The 22210-nt window shown below is 43.7% G+C and overlaps 1 protein-coding gene across 2 annotated transcripts in view; it reads left to right on the forward strand.

Moving 5' to 3' along the window:
- Window positions 1–7138: 7138 nt before the first annotated feature.
- Window positions 7139–22210, forward strand: part of PPEF2 (protein phosphatase with EF-hand domain 2) — a 39282-nt gene continuing 24210 nt past the window's right edge. Inside the window, exons 1-4 of one of the 2 annotated variants that reach the window (XM_073340418.2) lie at window positions 7139–9467; window positions 14272–14301; window positions 19169–19296; window positions 21332–21389. In XM_073340418.2, the coding sequence (XP_073196519.1) occupies window positions 9332–9467; window positions 14272–14301; window positions 19169–19296; window positions 21332–21389 (352 nt within the window). In that variant the 5' untranslated portion in view covers window positions 7139–9331. The remainder of the gene's footprint in view (window positions 9468–14271; window positions 14302–19168; window positions 19297–21331; window positions 21390–22210) is intronic. The other variant, XM_073340422.2, reaches the window with a different exon arrangement.

Here is a 22210-nt window from a genome sequence, read left to right on the forward strand (position 1 = left end):
AATTGCAGTCTAAATTAGATATTTGTACTTTGACCTTCTAAAATTACAAAGCAAAGAAATTTTGTGACTGCTGCTGCTGCACTCCCATTCCTGGAAGAGAGGAGAATTCCTTCAGGGCCAAATCCTGATGCTGCTGATGTCAGTGGGAGTTTGGCTGTTGACTTTAGTTGGACATGGATTTGACTCGAGGGTTAGCAGTGGTCATGTTGAGCTTTTGAGATAGCAGGGTTTATTTTTTTTCTGTTGGAGAATTTAAAGTGTTTGCTTTATTTCTCTGATCTGTGCGGATCCATGCTCATTTCTTTCTTACTCTCTCTCTCTTAACAGACAAAAGGGGGAAAAGCTGAAGCTTTCCAAGTCCAGCATTCCGTTTAAACTAAACTAATGCATTGTAGTTGTTTTGTTGAAAACAATTCCATGAACATTTCAGGTAAAGCTGACTTGCAAGATTCTGATTTTGTTCATGTTCTGAAATGAAGGTTTTACTAATTACGTTGGCTTTCTAGCAGATTTTTAAAAGAGAGGGAACTGATTTTCACTCATGTTTCTGGAATGCAATGTGCACTTTAAATGAATGTACTGATGAGTTTATTAATAATAAAAAGTCTCTATTTTTGCTTGGCTGGTAAGAAAATACTGAAATAAAAATATTCAGCAGGCTGTCTGGCTTATGTAGGGCTATTTTGTTGTTGTTCTTTCATCTGACATGTTAGGGGCCTGTGATCCACATCCACAGTGGAAGCCCTATAGTCCTCTCTTTAGCACCACCCCTGAGTAAAATGAGCTGAGATCTGGATCAATCCCTAGGCAGGTTGGAATGGGCTGTGGGAAGTCTGCAGGCATCAGGGTTACAGCAGCCCTTCAAATTGGCTGCTCCTCCATGGAACTGTGTTTGGTTAACGGATAGGCCTGTGTTCTTCCCAGCACACAGGGGCCTGGATCCCCAGTGCGGGCTCCCTGCAATACTCCTCCCATGGGACCCTGGAACCAGACTGGTTCTCCTGTGTTCCAGCATTTCCTTGGCCCTTAGTTGGACTGCAGGATGATAGGTGATGGAAGGGTATGTTTTTCCAATGATACCCCAGAGCAATTTAAATTGCATTCCTTTAGCATTGCTGTAGAATGGATGGAAATACACCGTTTGTCTTTGATCTGAATTGCTGGTTTTCCCTGAAGATTACCACTCAATCTGAGAGGTGGTTATTTATGCTAAAGGAATGTGCAGAGCAAGTCTGGACTGTGTGTAACTTAAAATTAATGTGCTTTCCTCCAGGATAGAACAGCCAGGCTCAGCTTAGGGGATATAATGGCACTGATTGTTATTTCCCTAACAGATTGGAGGATCCTCAAGTCTAAGGGCAACAGAGACTGAATTTCCTTTGCACAGTTGAAGTTCACATCAGTAGAAATTTTGCAACTATGTTCCCTTTGATCGTGCTGCAATTGTGCACCAGTCACTCATTCAGTTTGTGATACTGTAGCAAAACCACAAGAGTTGGAAGGATTGATTTAGGTAAATACCTACCCTTATAGTTTCAGTGTTTAGGATCTGATTCCTGACAGGGCACAATTTTCATTGATGTCAGTGGGAATTTAGCCTGAGTCAGGACTGTAGGATGGGGTGATAGGTCTTCAAATAAAAAGCTTCCTAGGTAAGAGCTGCAGTAACGCCTCCGATTGCAGTGTAGACCTACCCTCTGCCAGGCTAAACCCCAGGGCCGTGGTGAAGTGGGTCGGACATGGCATTCTGTATTGAATACTGTACCATAGGTATATGCACAGCATGCTAAGAGGAGAGCTCAATTGAAATGTACTCAAACTGACTGAAGAGGAGACAAATGTATGTTTTTTCGGCCTCCACCTGCCACTTTCTCTTCCCTTTGGAATCACAGAACATCCACATGGTCCTTTCAGCAATGGCTCATGTGAAAAAGTAACAGTGGGCAAGTATTTAGTGTATCTTGACTGTCTTTCTACATAATTTAAAAAAAAAATAGCTGGGGTTTTGCCTTTCTGGTTTTCTATGCAGGACACTTCAATATAGCAGGACTTCAGGGATTGTTGTCTGGGTGTGGAAGTGGAGGCTGGGCATGCAGCCCTTCCGAAGTCTAGGAGGTTGAACTGCTGGATAAATTCAGACAGCATCTCAGGACCTGGAGTGCTCTTCTGCAATCAAATTTAAATACAATTCATTGCATAGCAAAATAATTTCCAAAACAATTGCTCCCTTTAAAACATTGATTCACAGTGTCCCTTGCAACATTTTTGAATTGGTTGTGTGAGCTTTTCCTACCAGAGCTTTATAGAAACATGTGTCCTTTATCTCCTCATGCTGTAGCTAGCTAAATGTCATTACGTACTTACCTACATGCTCTACTTTTACCTGGATAAAGGCACTGCAAGCTTTTCTTTGACCCAGTTTACTCAGGAGCATCAGTTATAGAGCTAGTGTCGTAATTGATGTGAAGAGAAACAGAGGGTTCCAGGAAGAATGTGGGAATAAAGGAGCCCACACCGATTTCTTAATTCCGTATCTATGTCACTTTAATTTGTAGAGCTGGCAGCCACTCCTGCCTCTCTCTCATTCACATATCTTCTCATAACAGCCACACCCAAAGCTAGGGGACCAGATATTTAGCTGGTGTAAATAGGCATAGGTCTATGGACTTTTCCTAGAGGTCTGCTGATTTACATTCGCTAAAGATCTGACCCAGAATCTTTGTGGTTTATAGATATGATCAAATTACTCATTGCAATTAACATTTGTTGTGAATATAGATTTTTTCCCCCCTGTTTGCAAATGGATCCTGGTTTTGCAGATATTTGTCATCTGTAAGTACCCAGTGAATAGTTTATGCAAACAAATGTCAGTGTGGTTTGTTGCAAACAGTTTTCACAAACACCCAGCAGCAGTCTGGTTATTCATGAACATCTAATAACAATGAACCGAGCTCCGCTATTTTAATTCGCCATTAGGTTAACTGCTGTAAATGAAGTTGATGGATTTCCACTCCATACGGCTAAATTCAGTGCCTTGCATAATGTCCAAGTACCTTTATTTTTTTTAAATTTAGGTTGATTTTTCCAAGTGTGGCAGAGCCCCACAAGTACGAAAGAGTTGCTGCTGCATATACAGTGTGACTTTTATAATGGTTTCTTCGGGCAGTCTCTTCATTACTTTTCCTAAGCAAGGGATTGCCACAAGGAGAGATGACATAAATTCACTGGGATTCAGTACAGGGATATTGGAACAATGTGTATAGTGATGGTGCTGAGAGCCATTGAACCAAACTGTAAACCCTGTATATGATGGAAACCACTTCAAGCCAGGGCATGTGGCAGCATCCCCAGCACCCTTATTTCCAACACCTATGGTTCAATAAGGATTTTTGCATCTATGTGGAGGGTGAACCCTTTAGAACTGCAGTATACAAGGATGGTGGAAGAGGCTCCTTTCCAGTTCTCTGAATCCAGAATTTAGCTAGGAATGCAAAACTGCGTCCACTGGGATTCACATTTGGTTAAAAACACTATTATATTGCCAGCAAGTATAGTGGTCCCAGATGAGATGAGTTAACTACGGATTTTCTGGCTATGAACTGCCCTGTGCTGGCAAGGGTATCTGTATTACTTTGAAGCTTTTTGTCTGATTAGTCCTAAAAGGAACCAAGACAAAGCCATTCTGCAATTCCAGGAACCAGGAGCTTTCTCTTTTGGGTTTTAATTTGCCTATGTCCTCTGCACTGCAAAATCCTGACCTGAGCAAGGGACCTTTCCTCCCAAAGTAGGGATTGAGTGGGAACTTTTTCCCCAGAGAAACTTTTCATGTTACAAAAGGCAGCGGGAGGTGTATAAGAGCTGGTTGCTCAGTTAAAACGTGAGAGGCCAGCGTGCTATATTTCCCATCCATAATCCCTGCTAGTAATCCTAATCCATTTCAGATCTCTTGCCTTTTGTAAGAGTCACATGGGGAGGGCTTTGAAAGCATCTCAAAACAACTGTGCAGTAAATAAATCCTAAGGTCTGTGCTCTCTTTGGAGACCATCACATGTGCTTCATGCTGGACGTGCAAAAGGAAATGGGAATTTTCACAGAGTGGCTGAGGGGAAGATATGCTTGGAGAAGCTCGTTCATCATTTTAAGGCCTCAGATGGGACTGTCCAACTAAAGCATCTCAGAGACTCTTGATCATATTGGGCATCAAAGGCTGATTTTTTTTATATATATATATATATGTGTGTGTGTGTGTGTGTGTGTGTGTAAACATGCACAAACAACAAACCATGTTTTAAAAAAAACCACCCAGAGAGCTTTGAAGTGTTTATCCAAATAAATCCTTCTTTAAACTAGAGATTGGGGACAAGGTAAGTTTTCTATTTTTTCTTTCTTTGTAGCAATGTCTTGTGTGGTAGGGTGATTAAATAACTCCTGTGGAGGAAAGTAGACCTTGATGAAGTTCTTTGGCTTTTGGCTATGTGAGACGGCAGTGTTTTTTAAGTGCAGTTCTCTTTGCCAACACCCCATCTGCTGCCCATGTGCAGATGACTGTTTATAAAACATAACCCTTACCAGCCTATGGTTGGATCCAATTCTACTGCAAACAGTGGAACACGTGTATTTGCTATCAGGAGGTAAAGACAAGGTGTTGGGTCTTTAGTGTCAGTTACCTTTAATTTTTTCTTGTTGGATTTTTATTTTAAAGTTTTTTTTATTTTTTTTCTTGCAAGATCTTAATTTGTATTTATTGGTTGTTTGTAGATGACATGGTAACATCTTCCTTTTTACAGCAGGCTTGGCCGCGTTCCATAGATGGTCCCACTACTTAGTAATAATACAGTAGAATCCCGATTATTCCAACTCCCCCTTGTCCTATCCATCCCATCCAGGGGTGCTGGAGAAATGTGTATAGTGATGGTGCTGAGAGCCAACGAACCAAACTGTAAACCCTGTATATAATGGAAACCCACTTCAAGCCAGGGCGTGCAGCAGCCCCCCTAGTTCCGACATCTGTGATCCTATCTAATGAGGCGCCAGTGTATGTCTATTCTGTTGAATTCTGATTATCTGAGCTCTTGATTATCCAGGCATATCTGCAGTTGCCAAAGCAATGTGGATTCTGTTGTGTAAGCCCCGCGTGACATACGTTCTGGGTAGAATCTTTCTCAGCTGTGTTTCTACTTTGTAACAATGCATTTTCCTGCACCTAAACAACGTAGTGTTTTCGCGTGATGCCTTAGATTCCTGTAGCTGTGGCAGCAAATTCTGTGCTGATTTACATCCTGGACAATCTCAGCGAAGTTCATGTAGCTGCTCAGTGCAAAACTGAGTCCCATAAAGTTTTATCAAGAATATTAATTCTTGGAAAAAGAAAAGGAGGACTTGTGGCACCTTAGAGACTAACCAATTTATGTGAGCATAAGCTTTCGTGAGCTACAGCTCACTTCATCGGATGCATACTGTGGATGAAGTGAGCTGTAGCTCACGAAAGCTTACGCTCACATAAATTGGTTAGTCTCTAAGGTGCCACAAGTCCTCCTTTTCTTTTTGCGAATACAGACTAACACGGCTGCTGCTCTGAAACCAATAATTCTTGGGTTGCCCAGGAAATTTTTAGCTCTGACTTGCAAGTTATTTCTTTTCTCTAAGACATGCTCTGACTCAAACCTTATTTCTTCTGAATCATTTGCCTTTTTAATGTATGTATCCTGGGTGTTTAGAAAACTCAGTGATAAGAATCGTCACACCAAAACAAACTTGCAAATCTGCAAAGATTTATTGTAGTCTCAGTTTGATACCTGACCCAACAGAGGAGTATATATGCTGCATTGGTAGGAGGTGTGGACTCTTGTAAGACTTGTCTATATTTAAGTACAATAATTATAACTCTGCTGAGCAGCGAAATTGCACTGTGCATATGTTTTTGTTTTTTCACGAAGACGTAACTTGTACTGCTTTGCTGACTGGCTCAACCTGACTGGCAACGCAGTTGTCATTCTTTGGTGCTTTTGTTCTTTCTTTGTCTTCTATTTTTTCATCTGTTCGGCTCTGGTTTGAAGAGTAGGTGGGTGTGCTTGGTCATTGTGCAGTTTTTTTTCGCTGTTGCTTTGCTTTTTAATGTCTGTTTATTAGGACGGTCTCCATGCACTTAGACTGTAAACTCATTGGGGCAGGGACTCTCTCTTCTGTGTTTGTACAACACAACGAGGTCCTTGCCCAGGACTAGGGATCCTAGGCACTTGGGTAATACAAATAACACAGCATCACAATTAGATGGAGAAACGAGATCCCATGCTGCGATGTTTTTGACTGTGCTATAGTTTTCCAGAAGTAAAGTCTGGTCCTTGGAGTCATGTGAGACCAAGCAGTGGAGGAGACCCAGGAGGGACGATCTGGACCTGGCAGTAAGGTTGAGTCGATGTCTAGGATTAGATGGGAGGATGTTTTCCAGGGCTGCATTCTGGGATTAAAGCAGACTTCTGTGGTGCATCCCGTCTTGGGTCTGGTGCTGCTGCACTGCATGGGTGGTGTCCCGCCGGGAGTGTTTGGTGTGATTCTTTCCTATGGCACCCAGCAGTGTCTCCTACCTCCAGCCATCCCTAAATCACCTGGCAGTGCCCCCTCCCCTCAATCACAGGTCCGTGGCCCCTGCCTGCAGAGAGTGGGAGGGTCCGGCGGAGGAGGCATGTGAAAGGGATGGCGGGGGGGGTGGGGAAGGAGAGAGTCCCTGTTTGACCTGCCCCTTCCCCCACTCACCTGGTTCATTGGGGGAGCCCCCACCTACTCAGAGCTCTGTTGACTGACAACACTGTGGACCGACCAGTCATGGCTCTCCTGTGAGGGTGAGGCTCTGTGAAGTAACCCCAGGCTCTGCTCAGAGCACCCCACTTCACTTACAACCTGGGGAGGCTGCAGTGCAGCTCAGCCAGGGCTACTCAGGACAGCAGGAGGGTATTACTGCCCTCCCTCTCCTGCTCCGTCCCCCTCCTCTTCTCCTCCCCTCCCCCCAATGGTGTCCCTGCAATCAGCACAGGGCAGGGAGAGTCAGAAAATTGTACAGTTTAGACTGGAATGTCCAGGGGTCCCTGTTTGGCTGCTGCTGCCCCTGCCAGCTGGAGTCTAGGGTTGGCACCTCTCCGCAGTTTTTCCCAAAGGCCCCATGGTGGTGGGGATTTAATGCTGGGTTTACAGCTGCTGTTTGCACAGCTCTCACTTCAGTGGTTTTGCTCCTTTAATGGCACCAAAACGGAACTGGATTTTCCTATGTAGGTGAGAATAAGCTGTGCAAATGCCCTCTTATTGTAATGCCTTGTAGGCGTTGTTACTTAGTGTTTGTGAATGCACTTGGCCAGTTTGGGGAGGCAGGTGCAGAGGGCATGGAGAGGGAGAGGTGAGGGGCCCCCTTCCTCCAGAGCTAGGATTCTGTGTCCTTCAAAGCTAGTTGAGTTCTGGTCTGCCACTCCCACCATGAATCTCTCCCCTCTTCGCCCCTCAGTCAGGTCCTTCCCTGCCACCCCCTGCGTCTCCTTCCTGACCATCTTCTGTCCCTCAAGAATCCCGTTGGAAGTAAACCCCATAGCTTTCACATTGCGCTGTCTGTGACCAATGCTTCACCATCAGTTGAGTGTGGGTGGCTGAGATGTTGCCAGGAATATTGCTGACCAAAATGCTGCACGTTCCTTTCATGGCAGATTCCTAAAATGTAGGCTTCTGTCCCACAAGCTTTCGTATGACACTTGCCGCCTTCCGTCGCAAATCAAAGCAGTGCACCTTCCATCCACTCCAGTCTCGGAAGGAATGGACAGGACCACCTTAGCTGTGTTAGCCTTCGGGACTCCTCTGCTCATTCTAGTTTCTTCTGTACCGAGAAGGAGTATGAGCTCAAAGGCTGTGTCTGTGGGCTCCGAAACGAATGGCAGGTTGGGTGATGAAAAAGGAATCCCACTGGCTTGGTTTTATTATTGTTCCCCAGAGGGAGAGATTTCAGAATTTGGCTGATTCCTGAAATGTGTTGCAGGCTGGGTGCTGTCAATATACACCCTTGGCAATGGTGAGAATTAAAGAGAGTGGCTGGGATCCAAGCAATTCATTGATGGTGTAATACCCCCAGGAGTAAAACCAGAAGGTGAAGAAAAGCAGTATTTATTTAACAAAGCTGATTATTTTCTTACGACAGCTAGTTGTTTATTTTAGACCAGTCTCTACTCCAGCTGTGATAAAGCAAATAGATTTAAATGCCATCCCCTGTCCTTTCATTCCTTATAATTAGGGATATACCCTAGGGAGAGGGCATGCTTATGTGTGTGCGCAAACACAGACACCCAATGGAATGAATGATGTAGTGCACCCCAGAGTTATTTATTTTAATACGTCATATGTGCTTGGGGCTCACTTTGCATCATTCTCATGCTATGACATCCCCAAACTCCCACGGAAAAGTCCCATGTATAATTTCATACGGTTGTCATCCTGTATTTAGAAATGACTAAACTTGTTCAGTGCAAGGGGAATGCATTCCTTTAATTGCCCTGTTCTGACTAACTTTATTGTAGCGTTAAACTTTTGGTGACCTACCTGATCCCTCCACTCCACTCCACCCCATGCATACACGGGAAATGCCTGCCTCCAGCCACCTTCTCAATACATCTTTCCTGCTTCCAGGCTTGTCTTGGACATCCTATCATTTATCTGCACCTCTGCAACCTCTGATTAGTGTGACCCTGCCATTCAGGTTGAATTTCTGAATGAACCCCTGCAATATGCATTGTTTCCAGGTGAAAATGATGTAATTGTATGGACTGTTTGTGGTTCTGACTGGCCTCAGATGAAGCTATTTGGCCTGAATTTCTTAGGCAAATCATAAAATATGGTCTAGGGTGCATAAATATTTGTCTAACAACCTTTCACTTTTTATAAATCAAATCAAGGTTCAGACTAGTTAGTCTTGTGGGTTACCTACTCTTCAGACATCTACATCAATATATTGAAACCTAAATACTGTACCTGTTTTAGGCACATAATGCAGTCTTGGCACGTAGGCACCTAACGTTCTAAAACATCTCTGTTTAATTGAAAAACAAAAAACTTGCAAAATTTCCTTTCATATATCTGACGTGAAGCTTGGAGCAATCACACTGGTGACCATGCCAAAAGAGTCCATCCCAGGTTGCGCGCAGATGTACATTATGTTGGAAAAATTAGATGTCAGGGTTATACTTGAATCAAGATAGATCACCTGTAAAGCTGTGGCTTCTAAACCTTACTGAGTATTAATATATTCACGGTTGTCTCCCAGCAGCTTGGGACACAGGGCACCCATCCTGATTGTGATTGAATGCTCTTTCCACTGCTTGCTTGCTTGATTTTGATGATACTGTATTTATTTGCAACCCCACAGAAACGTTGTTCGGTGATCATGGGGTGTAGTAGTTCCACAAATGCCTATTACTTCCTGCGGAAATCGGAAAAAGGTGAGTGTGTCTCATAAAATATTTCAGTCTTTCCTGGTGGATTATAAACGTCCCGCTAGAAAGTCACAAATATTCAGCATAGAGATGCATCAGCTGTATTGCCTGATGATGTTGTGTGGCCCAGTTGTGCCCCATAAAAACAGACATTGAGTTCCCAAAGAAGATAATAGTAAATAGCTTTTAGGTGAGGCTGAGATTAAAGGCAGCAGAGGCAAAGCTGTAAAGCAAAGCAAATCTGTTGCAGTCGTTGCCCACGTTAATTTGTCAGTTACTGGTAAACATGCACGTATTGTGCTCTCATGCTCTGATGGCGAGAGCTGTGCTGGCATGAACACTACTTTCTACGGCCTTTGAAATTGAAACCAAAACGAGGGCTGGTTTGTGCAGTGGGTTTGCTAAACTAAACTGGGATGATGGAGAATTAACTGCTTTGGCTCTTTTAGAGGTTAGATGTTGGGGTTAAGCAGGTTGAGAGTGTCTGTATTAAATTGTGTTAATGCAATGATCTTCTTGTCTTGTCACTGGGGATTGGGTTTGACAGAGTTGGATTTTTAATTTTTCTAATGAAAATGGATCATGTCAATGATTGTTGTTTGAGGTTTTTTATTTTTCTCTATTTCAGTTTTCGCAGAGATCGCCGTCACATAAGCTGGCATCATGAAACTGATGTGTTATTTGTAGCTCCACTAGAGTGTAAACTGGTTTTTTGTTTATTTTGGACACAAATGAAATAAAAAATCAGTTTCTCAACAGAATGCAGCAGTTGCCTAAGACTGTAACAGGGTTGGAATCATTTTGAAAAAAAAAAAGTGTTCTGATTTTTTTTTTTTTTAACCTGAAACCATTCAGCAAAACACACACAAATTACTGCACTGTTTTGGTGGCACCGAATCTGCATTTATCGCCCAAAAAAGTTTCGGTCAAAAAACCTTGCCCAGCTGTAAATACAATAAGGCATCTAGATATTGATAGCCATGGTATCTTAAATTCAGTGAAGTCCATACATATTGTTAACCATGTTCTGTATGTCCCTACTCCACATTCCCAAGTAATCTCGGTAAATGCAGCCGGTATCTTCCATGAGTATTTTGTTTGCAGTGTTGTTGTATCCATGTCAGTCCCAGGGTATGAGAGAGACAAGGTGGGCGAGGTAATATCTTTTATTGGAGCAACTTCTGTTGGTGAGAGAGACGAGCTTTCAAACTTACACAGAGCTCTCCTTCAGAGCTGTGTAAGCTTGAAAGCTTGTCTCACTCACCAGTAAAAGAGAGTGCCTCACCCACCTTGTCTCTCTAATAAGTATTTTCCGAACATTAGGGTTCGGTTAAAGAGCTCCATGTCACACAGGGTGGTGCTGTTAGCATAGACACAATAGATACCTTGTATGTTCCTTGTGCAGAGGTACCCCTAACAGAGCATCTTTACATCTTAAACCTATAATCAAGGCCCTGTCCACTGTGCAGCCATGGTACTTGTTGCTGAGTCTATCACAGACCCTGGAATCACGCTTCAGAATCTTTGTTTTAACTGTAATTGTTTCCTGCCCTTATGGTTGTGACAACCACTTTGAAAGGGTAGCTGAGTGTACACCTGTTCAGTACTGTCTTCCTGAGTCCATAGACAACCTGAAATACTAGCTCTGAGTGGCTACAACGGCTTCATTCATTTCAAATGTCTGTTAACTCTGAAACCTACAGATGGCACTTTAAATAGGAACATTACTAATTTCATTGCTGATCATTTTACCAGAAACATCCAGTTAATGTTTATTCCGCAATCCGAAACTGCATCCCCAACTGCCAAAAGTCTCACGTGCCTTGTACCCTGCTGTCAAAATAATCAGCTTCCTCCTGCTGACTTCCCATGCAGCTGCGCTTGTCAGTTAAAAACGAGATTCTGAAAACTAGAACATACAATGGAATTTAGTTTAAAATAAGTAAAACAGAGGAAACTGGTCTGAGTGTAATATTCATTTTCAGATTTCATTCATTTAAAAACTGTCTGTTATTTAATGAGACTGTCACAGAATATGTCTGCCACATCAGAGTACTACAGAACCAAAGGTGTTGCTGTGTGGTTCAGACCCAGCTTGCTGCAGCGTATACAGGGGTTGGTCTATAACAAACTGAACATAATCTTCAGCTTTTCTTCAGACAAGGAATCTGAGTTTTAAGCTATGCATGTGCAACTAAGTACTGGATCTGTTATTTGGTCCAAATTGTCCTGGGTCCACAAAATCCCTGCCTCTGCAGCTGCATTACTGACTTGTCCTGGACCTTTCAGAAGCCCTGCTACAGAGCTGTGTGGAGAGTGATTAGGGGTAGAGCCAGATGGACATGTATCATCTTCCACCAGCCCCATGGCCATTCTAAGGGCAATAACCCTGCATTCTGTGGAATCACCTGGGAATGTTTCTGTTGGAAGGCATGGGCTGCAGAAACCCTAGCAGCATGACTCCATTAGACCCATGCTACAGTGGAACCAAGAAGGGGGCAGCCTGGACAGGGAGCCCAAGAAAGAGTGCAGAGGGCCAGGACTGCACACACATCTCAGAGGATCCACTGGGACCAAGCCCCTGTCCATTTCCCAGCGAGGCGATCTCTGATCTCTCTGATGGAACTGTGGAGAGGAAGCTCCACAAGAGAAACTTCAAAATGTCATTTCAATGGACTAGCTCATTTTCCACTTCTAACCTCTGAGTCTCTAAGATGGGGAAAGCACCACTATAAAACCAAAACCCTACAGCCTCCCCTTGTAGCTTTAGTGTGAAATTCCCACTTCTGATGCTGTTATAATGAACAAGAAGACCAGATCCTCAGCTGGGGTAAATTGGTGTAGATTGAGGCCATGGAGCTTCGCTGAGATACACCAGCTGTGGATCTGGCTCTCTGGAGTTCTTCACCAATTCCAGTTCCCATTTTAATACTTGATTTTCTTTTATTTAATATGGACAGGATCTGTTAGACCAATTTTCAGTGAGGAATCCATAACGTGCAGTTTGAGTCTCTCTTTCCATTCTTTTCAGGCTTGAGATCATTGCGTAAGCTGATCCAAAGCTCTCTGAAGTTAATGAAAGTCTTTCCTGGTGGACTTTGGATCAGGATCTAACATCTGCCCTTTTGAAGCTGGTTCTTTTTTAACCATTTGGGGCTTTCTCCATTTTTAATTCGTCTGAGAGTTTCCCAGTGCAGCCAGAGTCCCTGCATATGTCTGAGTAAAATGTAACCCCATTTGTTTTATTAATGCTACAACAGGCCACCAGGGAGCTGCCTTCTCTCTCGCATCCTACCTGCTGCTGGTCGGTTGATTTGGCCTCAAACTGATCCTATGTCTCATCTGCTTTTTGTATGTTGCTTTACGCTCCAATGTGACGTTTTGCTGAGCAATGTGTAAACCCTGTGGCACATCCCCCAAAGGACAGAATGGTTTTGTCCATTTGTCCACATTGGGAAGCAAGGGTGTTGTTGCTTGCTTGAACTTGTTCTCCTGAGCACCCCAACTTTCCTGAATGTTTGAAATTATGGATTGTGAGAGGTGCCTGTTAAGTAGCCACTGAATGGGGGTATAACCTTTTGTAGCTCTGACCCCTCCACTGACTGAAGTCAGAACTAAACTCCAGTCTCTGCCCAGAAGGTACTTATTACAAGGTGTCAATAGAAAATGTAATCTTCAGGGTGAGAGGTGGGAATGGAGCGAACCAAGCCACTTGAAACACTAGGAACCAGGCAGAAAATAAGACACTGAGGTGCTTTCACGTTTTCCTTAAAGTGAATGACATTGTGGTCAACCTGGAGAGGGTGAAATCTTCCATCTTGCTATACACAGTAGGGCCAGAGGCACTGGAGATCAATGAGGCATATGAGCAGGAACATGAAGGGGACTCCAGACTGCTAGACAGTTATCTAGGGCTGCCAGTTTTAGTTGGACAAGTTCCTGGAGGTTTAATCACATGACATAGTCTTTAATTAAAGATTAATCTTCAATTCCTGGAGAATCCAGGACAATCCTCAGCAAAAATGTCACTTGTGCAAGGGTCTATTTTCTTTTAGTATGGTAATTGTATTATTTGGGAAATATGGTAGTATGTGACTGTCGGTGAAGACTGCATTGCAATGCATGTGCACAAAGGGGCAGTGGTGAAGATGTGCATGGTCTTAATGTTGTTATTTCTTGACTTTTGTTATGTTTAGGCACGTAACCTTAATTTTTAAAATTTAAAACGTTAAGTTGAAAATTTGCCAAAATAATGCACCTTACTTCATATTTTTGTTGATCTTATCTTAAAGTTGCTAAGAATCATAAATCTTCACTTAGGGCAGGGAACCTACGCTGTTGATTGATCTACTTTTGATACTGTGTAGAGGTTTGAAAGTAGGGTTTCCTTAATTACACAGGCATTAAATTAAAATCAGACAGTTTATTCAACTACCTATTTGTATTTCTAATGTGCTCATCCCTGTAATATCTAGACAGGTTGACATTCTTCCAGGGAAGTTTGTTTAAGGGATACTCCTGGAAAAGTCTCATTTGAGTGACCAGATTTGGTTATTAATGATTTCAGACAAGGTGAAAAGGGCAATATTTTATTCACCATTGATTTGGGTTTTATTGAATTGTATTTGCTACAATGAATGGGCATATTTTAGTTTCTGATTACTTCTGTTTGGGTTTGCTGAACAAGCAGAGTTATATCCTCTAGTGAATAATTACATGTTTGTGTGTGTCTGCTGTTCAGTTTATTACTCAGATCCCCATAAAATGTGAGAAAATCTTTATTTTCTTCTTCTTTCTTTTTTTAAATCAGTTCAAACACTGCCAGATGCGGCTCACCCAGGTAAGTTGGTTGATTAGAACACATGGCTTTTTCAGTTGTTCAATTGTAATAATGTATAAAGCAGCACAACAAAACAGTCACTTACCTTTTGATACATTAGCAGTACTAAATAATGCACATGTGATGTTAGATGCTCAGTGTATGGTCACTATTGAATCTTTTGTGGACTTAAAAGATCTGGTTTTAAATGTAAATGACTGGTAACTCAACTTTCTGAGGGCTGTCTTTGCTGTTTCTAATGTGCAGTGGCTTTAGAGAAAGAGGGAAGTACTGCTTTACGTAGGGGGACTGGGTTTAAATTTCAGTCCGTGGATTCAATTTAAGATAAAGTACCTGGAATATTTTGCCCCAAGTATTTAAGCAGAATGTCTTTGGATATCAGTGTGGAACATGGGTAGATCCTGTCTCCTGAGGGAGGGATTGTTACCAAGGGATTTTCCTGGCCCCATTGATGTCAATAGTGAAAGTCCCATTGACTTCAGTGGAGTCAGGCTTTCACTCTTGAGTCTGGTCCCATCTGTGCCACTGATTTACTCTGTGACCTTGGGCACTTCTCTTTTAGGTGGTCCAGCTATATAAAACATTTAGTACTGCACATGAGGTCAGGCAGGCATCTTATTATCTAATTGCACCTGTATATTAGGCAGTTTCTGTTGCCGATAATTCTGTCTGCAGTTTGCCAATTTGTTCAAGGTCCTTTCTCTCTGTGATCTGAAACCATGGCCTAGCATGAACAAATTGTTGATATAATTTTCCCAGGCCGATTTTGTGGTAAGTCAGATGAATCATGGGGCCAGATCTTCAGCTGGAATATAGTCAGAATAGGCCCTGATTTACACCAGCTGAGGATCTGGACCATGATTTATGAGTCTCTTTTGCTTGCTTTGCGGACTGTGTGGAGGGCAGATAAGGGCCTTAAAGTGGGCGTATGAATTCCTGAGTGAGGCAGTGGAGACTTGACCCCTTGTGGGGTCCCAGAGCCTGGGCTCCAGCCCATGCCTGAACATCCATACTGCTCTTTTATAGCCCTGTGAGCCCCCGTCAGCTGACACGAGCCAGCTGCGGGTGTTTTGTTGCAAAGTAGACACACCCTAATGCGCTTGTCCGGGGGTGGGTTTATTTTTGGCCCAGCTGTTAGATTTTTGAAGCAGCTGCCTGTCCCGCAACCCAAGCTGTCAGTGAGGAACAGTGTTAAAATATGCTTTAAGCCTCAATGTCTGGAGTAGGGCCTAAAAATAATGAGAAAGTCATTGCGCATAACAAAGAAGTAGGTGTCAGATGATGGAGGCGGCTGCTGAGATGGCATGGATTTTCCCCAAATAGTCCCACAGGCTAAATCAGGTCAGGAAATCAAACTGGCAAATTTGTGTGTGTGTGTTTATATATATATATATAAAAATAATAACCCCCCTCCCGACTTAAATTAACTTTCGATGCAGGCCACTAAAAGCTAGGATTTTCCAAGGTGTGACTAGGTTTTAAATACTCAGGATAGGTAACATACTGCCCTGATCTTAGACACCTGCAGTAACTAGGCACAGGAGGAGAGAGATTTACAGTGTCGGATGGTGGACTGAGCATGGGGAAGGGAGCCAGGAATTCCTGGGGTTTGTATCCTAGCCCTGCCAGTAAATTGCAGTGTGACCTTGGGCAAGTCACCTGACCACAAGTGTAGTATTGTCCTCATTTTACTCTCAGGGTGCTACGAGCATTAACTAGTTAATGTGTGTACAGTGCTTTGAACTCAGGGCTTTGTTCACTCATCTATGGAGTTGGCAGGCTAGCTGGTGAGTGGTTCCATTCCTTCCTCTACAGATCTTCTGAGGCTGGCACCCCACAAGGCCCCCACCCCAAATCTTTTCCAGTGCCCGACAGAGTTCTGGTCTGCCTGCTCTATTCATTGTTCAGGAGATAGTGAACTGACTAAGGCTGCAAGCACCATTAATATGCTGATGGTGTCAATCTGGGTCTCCTTTGTATCTGATTTGCACAGGGTGGTGTCCTTGCTTTCCCAGTGCCAGACCAATGTAGGGACTTCTGTGAGAGTGAACTGGCTGGATGAGTGCTGGCTGACTAGGGAAAGACTCAGAGTTTGAGAGGTTGGTCGGGATGGTGCCTGTCCTGTCATTGTGTGCATACACCCATTCCTGGGGCCCATAGTTTAGGGGGAATGCTGGACAGGGGTCAGCAATGTGTCCATGGGAAAAATGTTGAGGTCCGTGGTAATTTTTCAAAAAATTGAATGACATAGCCCCCCCCCCCAGTGTCCCTCACTAAGTATGGTAATTTTGTCAAGTGTCCGTCACGCAACATGGTGGTGCTGACCCCTGATTCTGGACCCTTTATTGATCCTGCTTTCCCAGCTGGCTTCACTGGGTGGAAGTGCATATTCCTAACTGGGGACAAATACGTGGCAATGGGCTCTTTAATCTCACAGATGAAGGTTGGACAATATCCAGTGGCTAGAGGTTGAAGCTACACAAATTCAGACCAGATATAACGTGTACGTTTTTTAACAGCGAGGATAATTAGCCATTGGAATGATTTAGCAAGGGTTGTGGGGGGGGGGGGAGTCTCTGTTGCTGGCAATTTTAAAATCAAGAGGTGATGTTTTTCTGAAAGATCTGCTCTAGGAAATCTTTTGGGGAAGTTCTGTGGCATGTGTCAGACAGGAGGTCAGAATAGATGAGCATAGTGTTGGCCTTGGAAGCGATGAATCTGCCGAGTGTGAGGATTGAGACCTCATCTCTCCTGTGTGTAATCTGTCACTTCCAGCTTGGATTACTGCAGTGTGCTCCATGCCGGGCTAACCTTGCAGACCGCTGGGACACTGCAACTGCTGCAGAACATGGTTGCCTGCAGGTTGGCCATAGAGAGGACATTACACTAACAGTCCAAAGGCTGCACTAGCTTCCTGTTTGTCCCCAGGTGCAATTTCAGGTGTTCATTTTGGTCTTGAAATCTTAGCTCAGGTTGCGAGGACCTAAACCTGAGCTATCTGCCTCCACTCATGTCCCATTGCCGTGATGAGATCAGCTGAGGTGCTGTTACTAACAGTCCTTAGATTTGAACAGTTGAGGTTGGTAGCCTCAAATTCACGCTAACCCGCTAGTCTGAGGTCACATACGTTTGCAGCCATTTATAGGGCAGTGTGCAAAGTATATGTGTTCATTGTGGCTTTTGACTGTGATGGATTACAGTAGAACCTTGGAGTTATGATCTGACCAGTCAACCACATGCTTCACTGGGAACCAGGAAGTACACAATCAGGCAGCAGCAGAGACCAAAAACAAAAAAAAGGAAATACAGTACAGGACTATGTTAAATGTAAACTACTAAAGATATCAAGGGAAATCGGCATTTTTCTTCTGCGTAGTAAAGTTTCAAAGCTGTATTAAGTCAATGTTCAGTTGTAAACTTTTGAAAGAACCACCACAATGTTTTGTTCAGAGTTAGGAACAACCTCCATTCCTGAGATTCTACTGTACTTACGATGGGTGTCCTTGTTTTTAGGGTTGTTCAGGATGTTGCCTTTGTGTTCAGGTTTTTATTAGCGCAGGGAATAGCTGTAAATTCAGGGATTGCTTAATGAATGAATAAAATGCAAAGCACTACTGATATATGCGTGCTAAGTATTAGCACAGTTCATTGGCCGGAAGCATGTTTCAAACCCAGGCGGTGGCTTTTGTGTGTTCCCAGTGGTTCTGGGGAGTAGATGCTTGTTTCCTATACAGGAATGCATGGGTTGGAGGCTCACCTCAGAGTGGATGGGCAAGAGTTGCCTACAGAAATGTGCTGAGAGCTAGGTTAAAGCAGAGGTAGAGATTTCAGGTCTGCTTCATCACTGTGTGTTAGGCCAGTTCTGTGCCAGTGTAACCCTTCTGAAATCAGTGTAGTGACAGCTGTGTAAAACTAGAGTAGCAGTGATGAATCAGGCCCTGTATTTATTTGACTTAGAGCAGGCAAAGCCCAGCTTTATTAAGGTACTGGACAGAGGTCAGGCCTGGGTTCAAATCCTGGCTCTGCCACAGACTCTGTAACCTTGGGCAAATCCCTTAATATCCCTATGGCCCAGCTCCCATCTGTAAAATGAGAATAATGATACTTGAGAGTCAAGTGGAAATTGTCGATTTAGAGTTAAGCTTTTTGAGGCAGGATTTGGTTAAATAATAACTGTGCCATGAGGAGCCACCAGGTAGAGCTAGAAGTGTCTTGGGAGTCTTTGACAATAGACAGAGCTCTATGGGATCAGACTTTTCTTTCATGACAGTGGAGAAAGTGTTTCTTAGTTAGGATTTACCCAGAAGAACAACTGATAACGTCATGTTAACATCTGAGCTGGCTGGAAAATTTTCAGCAAAACGATTTTGGTTGGAAAATACCCATTTGTTGACGTAAAAACCTGTCTGTTTCAACTAAACTTTCTCTGGGAAGGTTTCCCGAGTCCGGGATGGAACTGAGAGAGAGAGAGACCTCATAACAGCCAAGAGCCTGGTGGTTTGGGCACTCACCTGGGATGTGGGAGACCAGGTTCAAGACCCTGCTCTCTGTGATTTGGGGCAGGGTCTTGACCCTGGCATCCTGCATCTCAGGTGAGTGCCGTAACCAGTGGGCTGTTGGCTAGTCTCAGGTCTGTCTCGTTCTCTCATTTTTAAATGGGAAACGATCTTAGTTTCATCCTGATACGAAACCAAATGCCAAAATGGAATTCTCTTTTTCTGGCCAGCCTGAGTTAATTCTTTCCTACGATTCAGCTGTGAAGGAGAAAACTCCCTTCTTTCCCTGCATAGCTGGGAGGGAGAAGAGCACTTGCCCTGGTGCTGAGATACTGCAGCTCAGCTCTCTGGTTCTGTTCTTTGTGTCACAGCCTTCAAGGCCGCTGTCCTGATCCAAAGATGGTATCGACGCTATGTTGCCCGGCTAGAGATGCGCCGAAGGTGCACATGGAGAATTTTCCAATCCATAGAGTACTCCTGTGAGCAGGATCAGATCAAGGTATGGTGCTAAAGAGAAGGAGACAATGGAATCATGTGCCCTTTGTCATTGTTGTCTTCGTAATTCTTATCGGGCCATGGATGTGCATAGTGCTTTGCAGACCCCCACAATCTTTTCCCGGAGAGGAAGGCCCTGGGATGAGACTTTGGAGACCTGGGTTCAGTTCCCAATTGTGCAGCAGACTTTCTGGGCGGCCTTGGGCAAGTCACTTACTTATCCTCTGTGCCTCTGTTCCCTATCTGTACAATGGGGATAATACAATTCCTGTTGTCTGTTTAAATTGGAATCTTTTTAGAGCAGAAACTATGTGCATGTACAGGGCCTTGCACATGCCATCTTTTAGCATTTCATCTAAATCCTGTGGGCCCCGATTGGGTTGAGGCCTTTAGGAGCAACTGCAATAAAAATTGATCAGTGATGAAGACAAAATACAAGATCCACTGTATGTGTGTGAGCAGAGGGGAATGGATGAGACGAGGGGAGGAGAAGGGTGACTGTAAGATCATGTGGTAGGTAAGTGAGTAATATGCATATTTAGTGACTTCCACAATTGGGTTTTAAATATAGAGGAATTTTTTTCGCAAGCTTCTCTGTTCCCCTTTCTTATGTGTGTTTTCTGTTCTGCCTGAGCAGGCATGAGCTGCGTGACACTTCCTGCCAATGAGTGGGTGGCATCTCGAGGCTTTTGTGGTAGACATCTGAAGGCTGTTTCTGTGGCTGCTTGGCAGGAAAAGTTGTCTCCTGCAATGAAATAGCAGCTCCTGATTTGCTGCCTCCTTTATTTATATTTCATACTTGGTATTAGTTGATGTCTGTTTTCTGGTAAGGTGTTGACATCCGGATGGCTTCCTAGCCCCCTTCTGGCTCTTTTCACGTTGACTTTCTTTTGCCTGTTAGTCCCTGTTCACTTGTGTATGATGGAAGCCAGAAATACTTAATCGTGAAGCCATGGGGAGCAAATGAAATGGGACAGGATTGGGCGTAATTTGCTAACCCAGCCTCCAGTCACAGCTCCTCTCTGGGGGTTTATGAACACTAGGAGGGAAGCCACATGAGCGCTTACTGCTTAACTTGGCTCAGCATTTTCTCACCTGACTGTCTTAAGCAGAAGTTTGCATCTTTTGTTTCAGCAGGTGAGATATTTTAGATCAGAGAAACAGTAGCTGAAGGGAAAATTGAAATCTGGACAGACCCTCAGAGAGGGATGCTATGATTTCTTATTTTCCATACCTGCAAATCCCTTGAAATAAAACAGGGTGGAGTGAAGCAAAGGGAGTCTTTGCATGCACTCCAGAAGCAGTTATAAGGTAATGCTCATCCTTAGCCTGATCCAAAGCCCATTGACATCAGTGGAAAGATTTGCACTGTCTTCACTGGGCGTTGGATGAAGCCCTTTATTCTTGGTCTCCCAGGGCCAGATTTTTTTTTACTGTTCAATACCCAACATGCTTCCAGTGGGATGAACTCATCTGAAAATCTGGCTGTTAACAATTAGCATTAAATTGGAAAGATGGTTACTTAAATATCACTGGACACAATGTATAATTAATGAGTGGATCTCTCCGCAGTGGGATATTTTGAGGCAAACGGCTCAGCAAGAGTAAAAAAAAGATGGGTCTTTTATAGGAATAAGAGTATATCGGTAGTTTCATTGCCCAGGGTAGAAATGAGCAGGACTATCAATCCACAGGCGTCACAGTATAAATTAATAGCCACCTAGAGCTCATAGAGAATTTCCCCCCCATGGTGTAATACTACACAATTGGCTACATTTTGTGGGTTTTACATCTTCCATGGAATTATTTTACATTGGCCTCTTTGGGAGAGTGGATACTGGTCTATATAGACCACTGTTCTGCTCCACAATGAGAACAGCTGTGACCGGATTTGCTGTATATACAGTGCAATATGCAAAGGAGGAGGAAGGAGGTGAAAGGGGGAGCTGTGTTCTGAAGAACGCCCCGCGGTAGAGCTTTCAAAGCTTTAGCTCATAACTTAGGGTGAATAACATGGCACTCCTTCTTGTCTTCTGCAGCTTCACAACTTCTTCAGCTACCTTATGGACCACTTCACCCCAAGCAGCAGCAAAGAGAGTAAGCCTGTGTATTCCATACGTAGATATGGTACTTGCGGCACTGAAGGCTGCACGCTCAGTGCAGGGTGTGGAGATGGAGGTGGACTCACATGGCTCAATGCTGATACTTCTAGCTGATTAAGGAGTGACCTTACAGGGATCTGAAGGGAGACCTGTCTAGATGTCAAATGGATCCATGACTACAGTGCATGCGTTAGACAGACCATGATTATAACGCAGGCCTCAGGAGTTTGAAGTGGGGTCAGGAGTCAAATAGGGAGATCCCATGGGGGATCTGGAGCAGCCACTACCCCTCAAGGAGTTGGTAGGGGGGAATAAAAGTACACATCCATAATATTATTGTTATAAAAGAGCTTGTCATTGTCAGATGTTCCCTAACGATAATAATCAGGGTCCTGTGGATTCCATGATTTTGCAGCTGCAGACTCCACCCTTGGAGAACTTGCTCCAGAATATTAATTTTCTTTAAAAATATTAAGTTTCTAGCCCTCATGGTTGTGGCGAGAACTGTAAAAATATGACTGCAAATCAGTGCAGTGCTGCCTTCCTGAGTTGATAGACAGCCTGAAAACAGTAGCTCTAAGGGGTATGGACTTCCCAGTTTCCCCCAGTGGTGTGTTACCTCTAACTCTACAGGTAACATGTCAGCATTAACTATTTCACTGCTGATCGCTTCAGCAAATACATCCATCTGATGTGCTTATCCCATCATCTCAAAGTGCCTCTCTCGCTTAACTGGGTGCCCCACCTTTTTCTCCCTCAACAAATCCTACAACATGATTCTGTATTGTCAATACATAATACATTTGGGCTACACTG

The sequence above is a fragment of the Lepidochelys kempii genome, chromosome 4 (assembly GCF_965140285.1).
Source record: "Lepidochelys kempii isolate rLepKem1 chromosome 4, rLepKem1.hap1, whole genome shotgun sequence".
Classification (NCBI taxonomy): Eukaryota; Metazoa; Chordata; order Testudines; family Cheloniidae; genus Lepidochelys; species Lepidochelys kempii.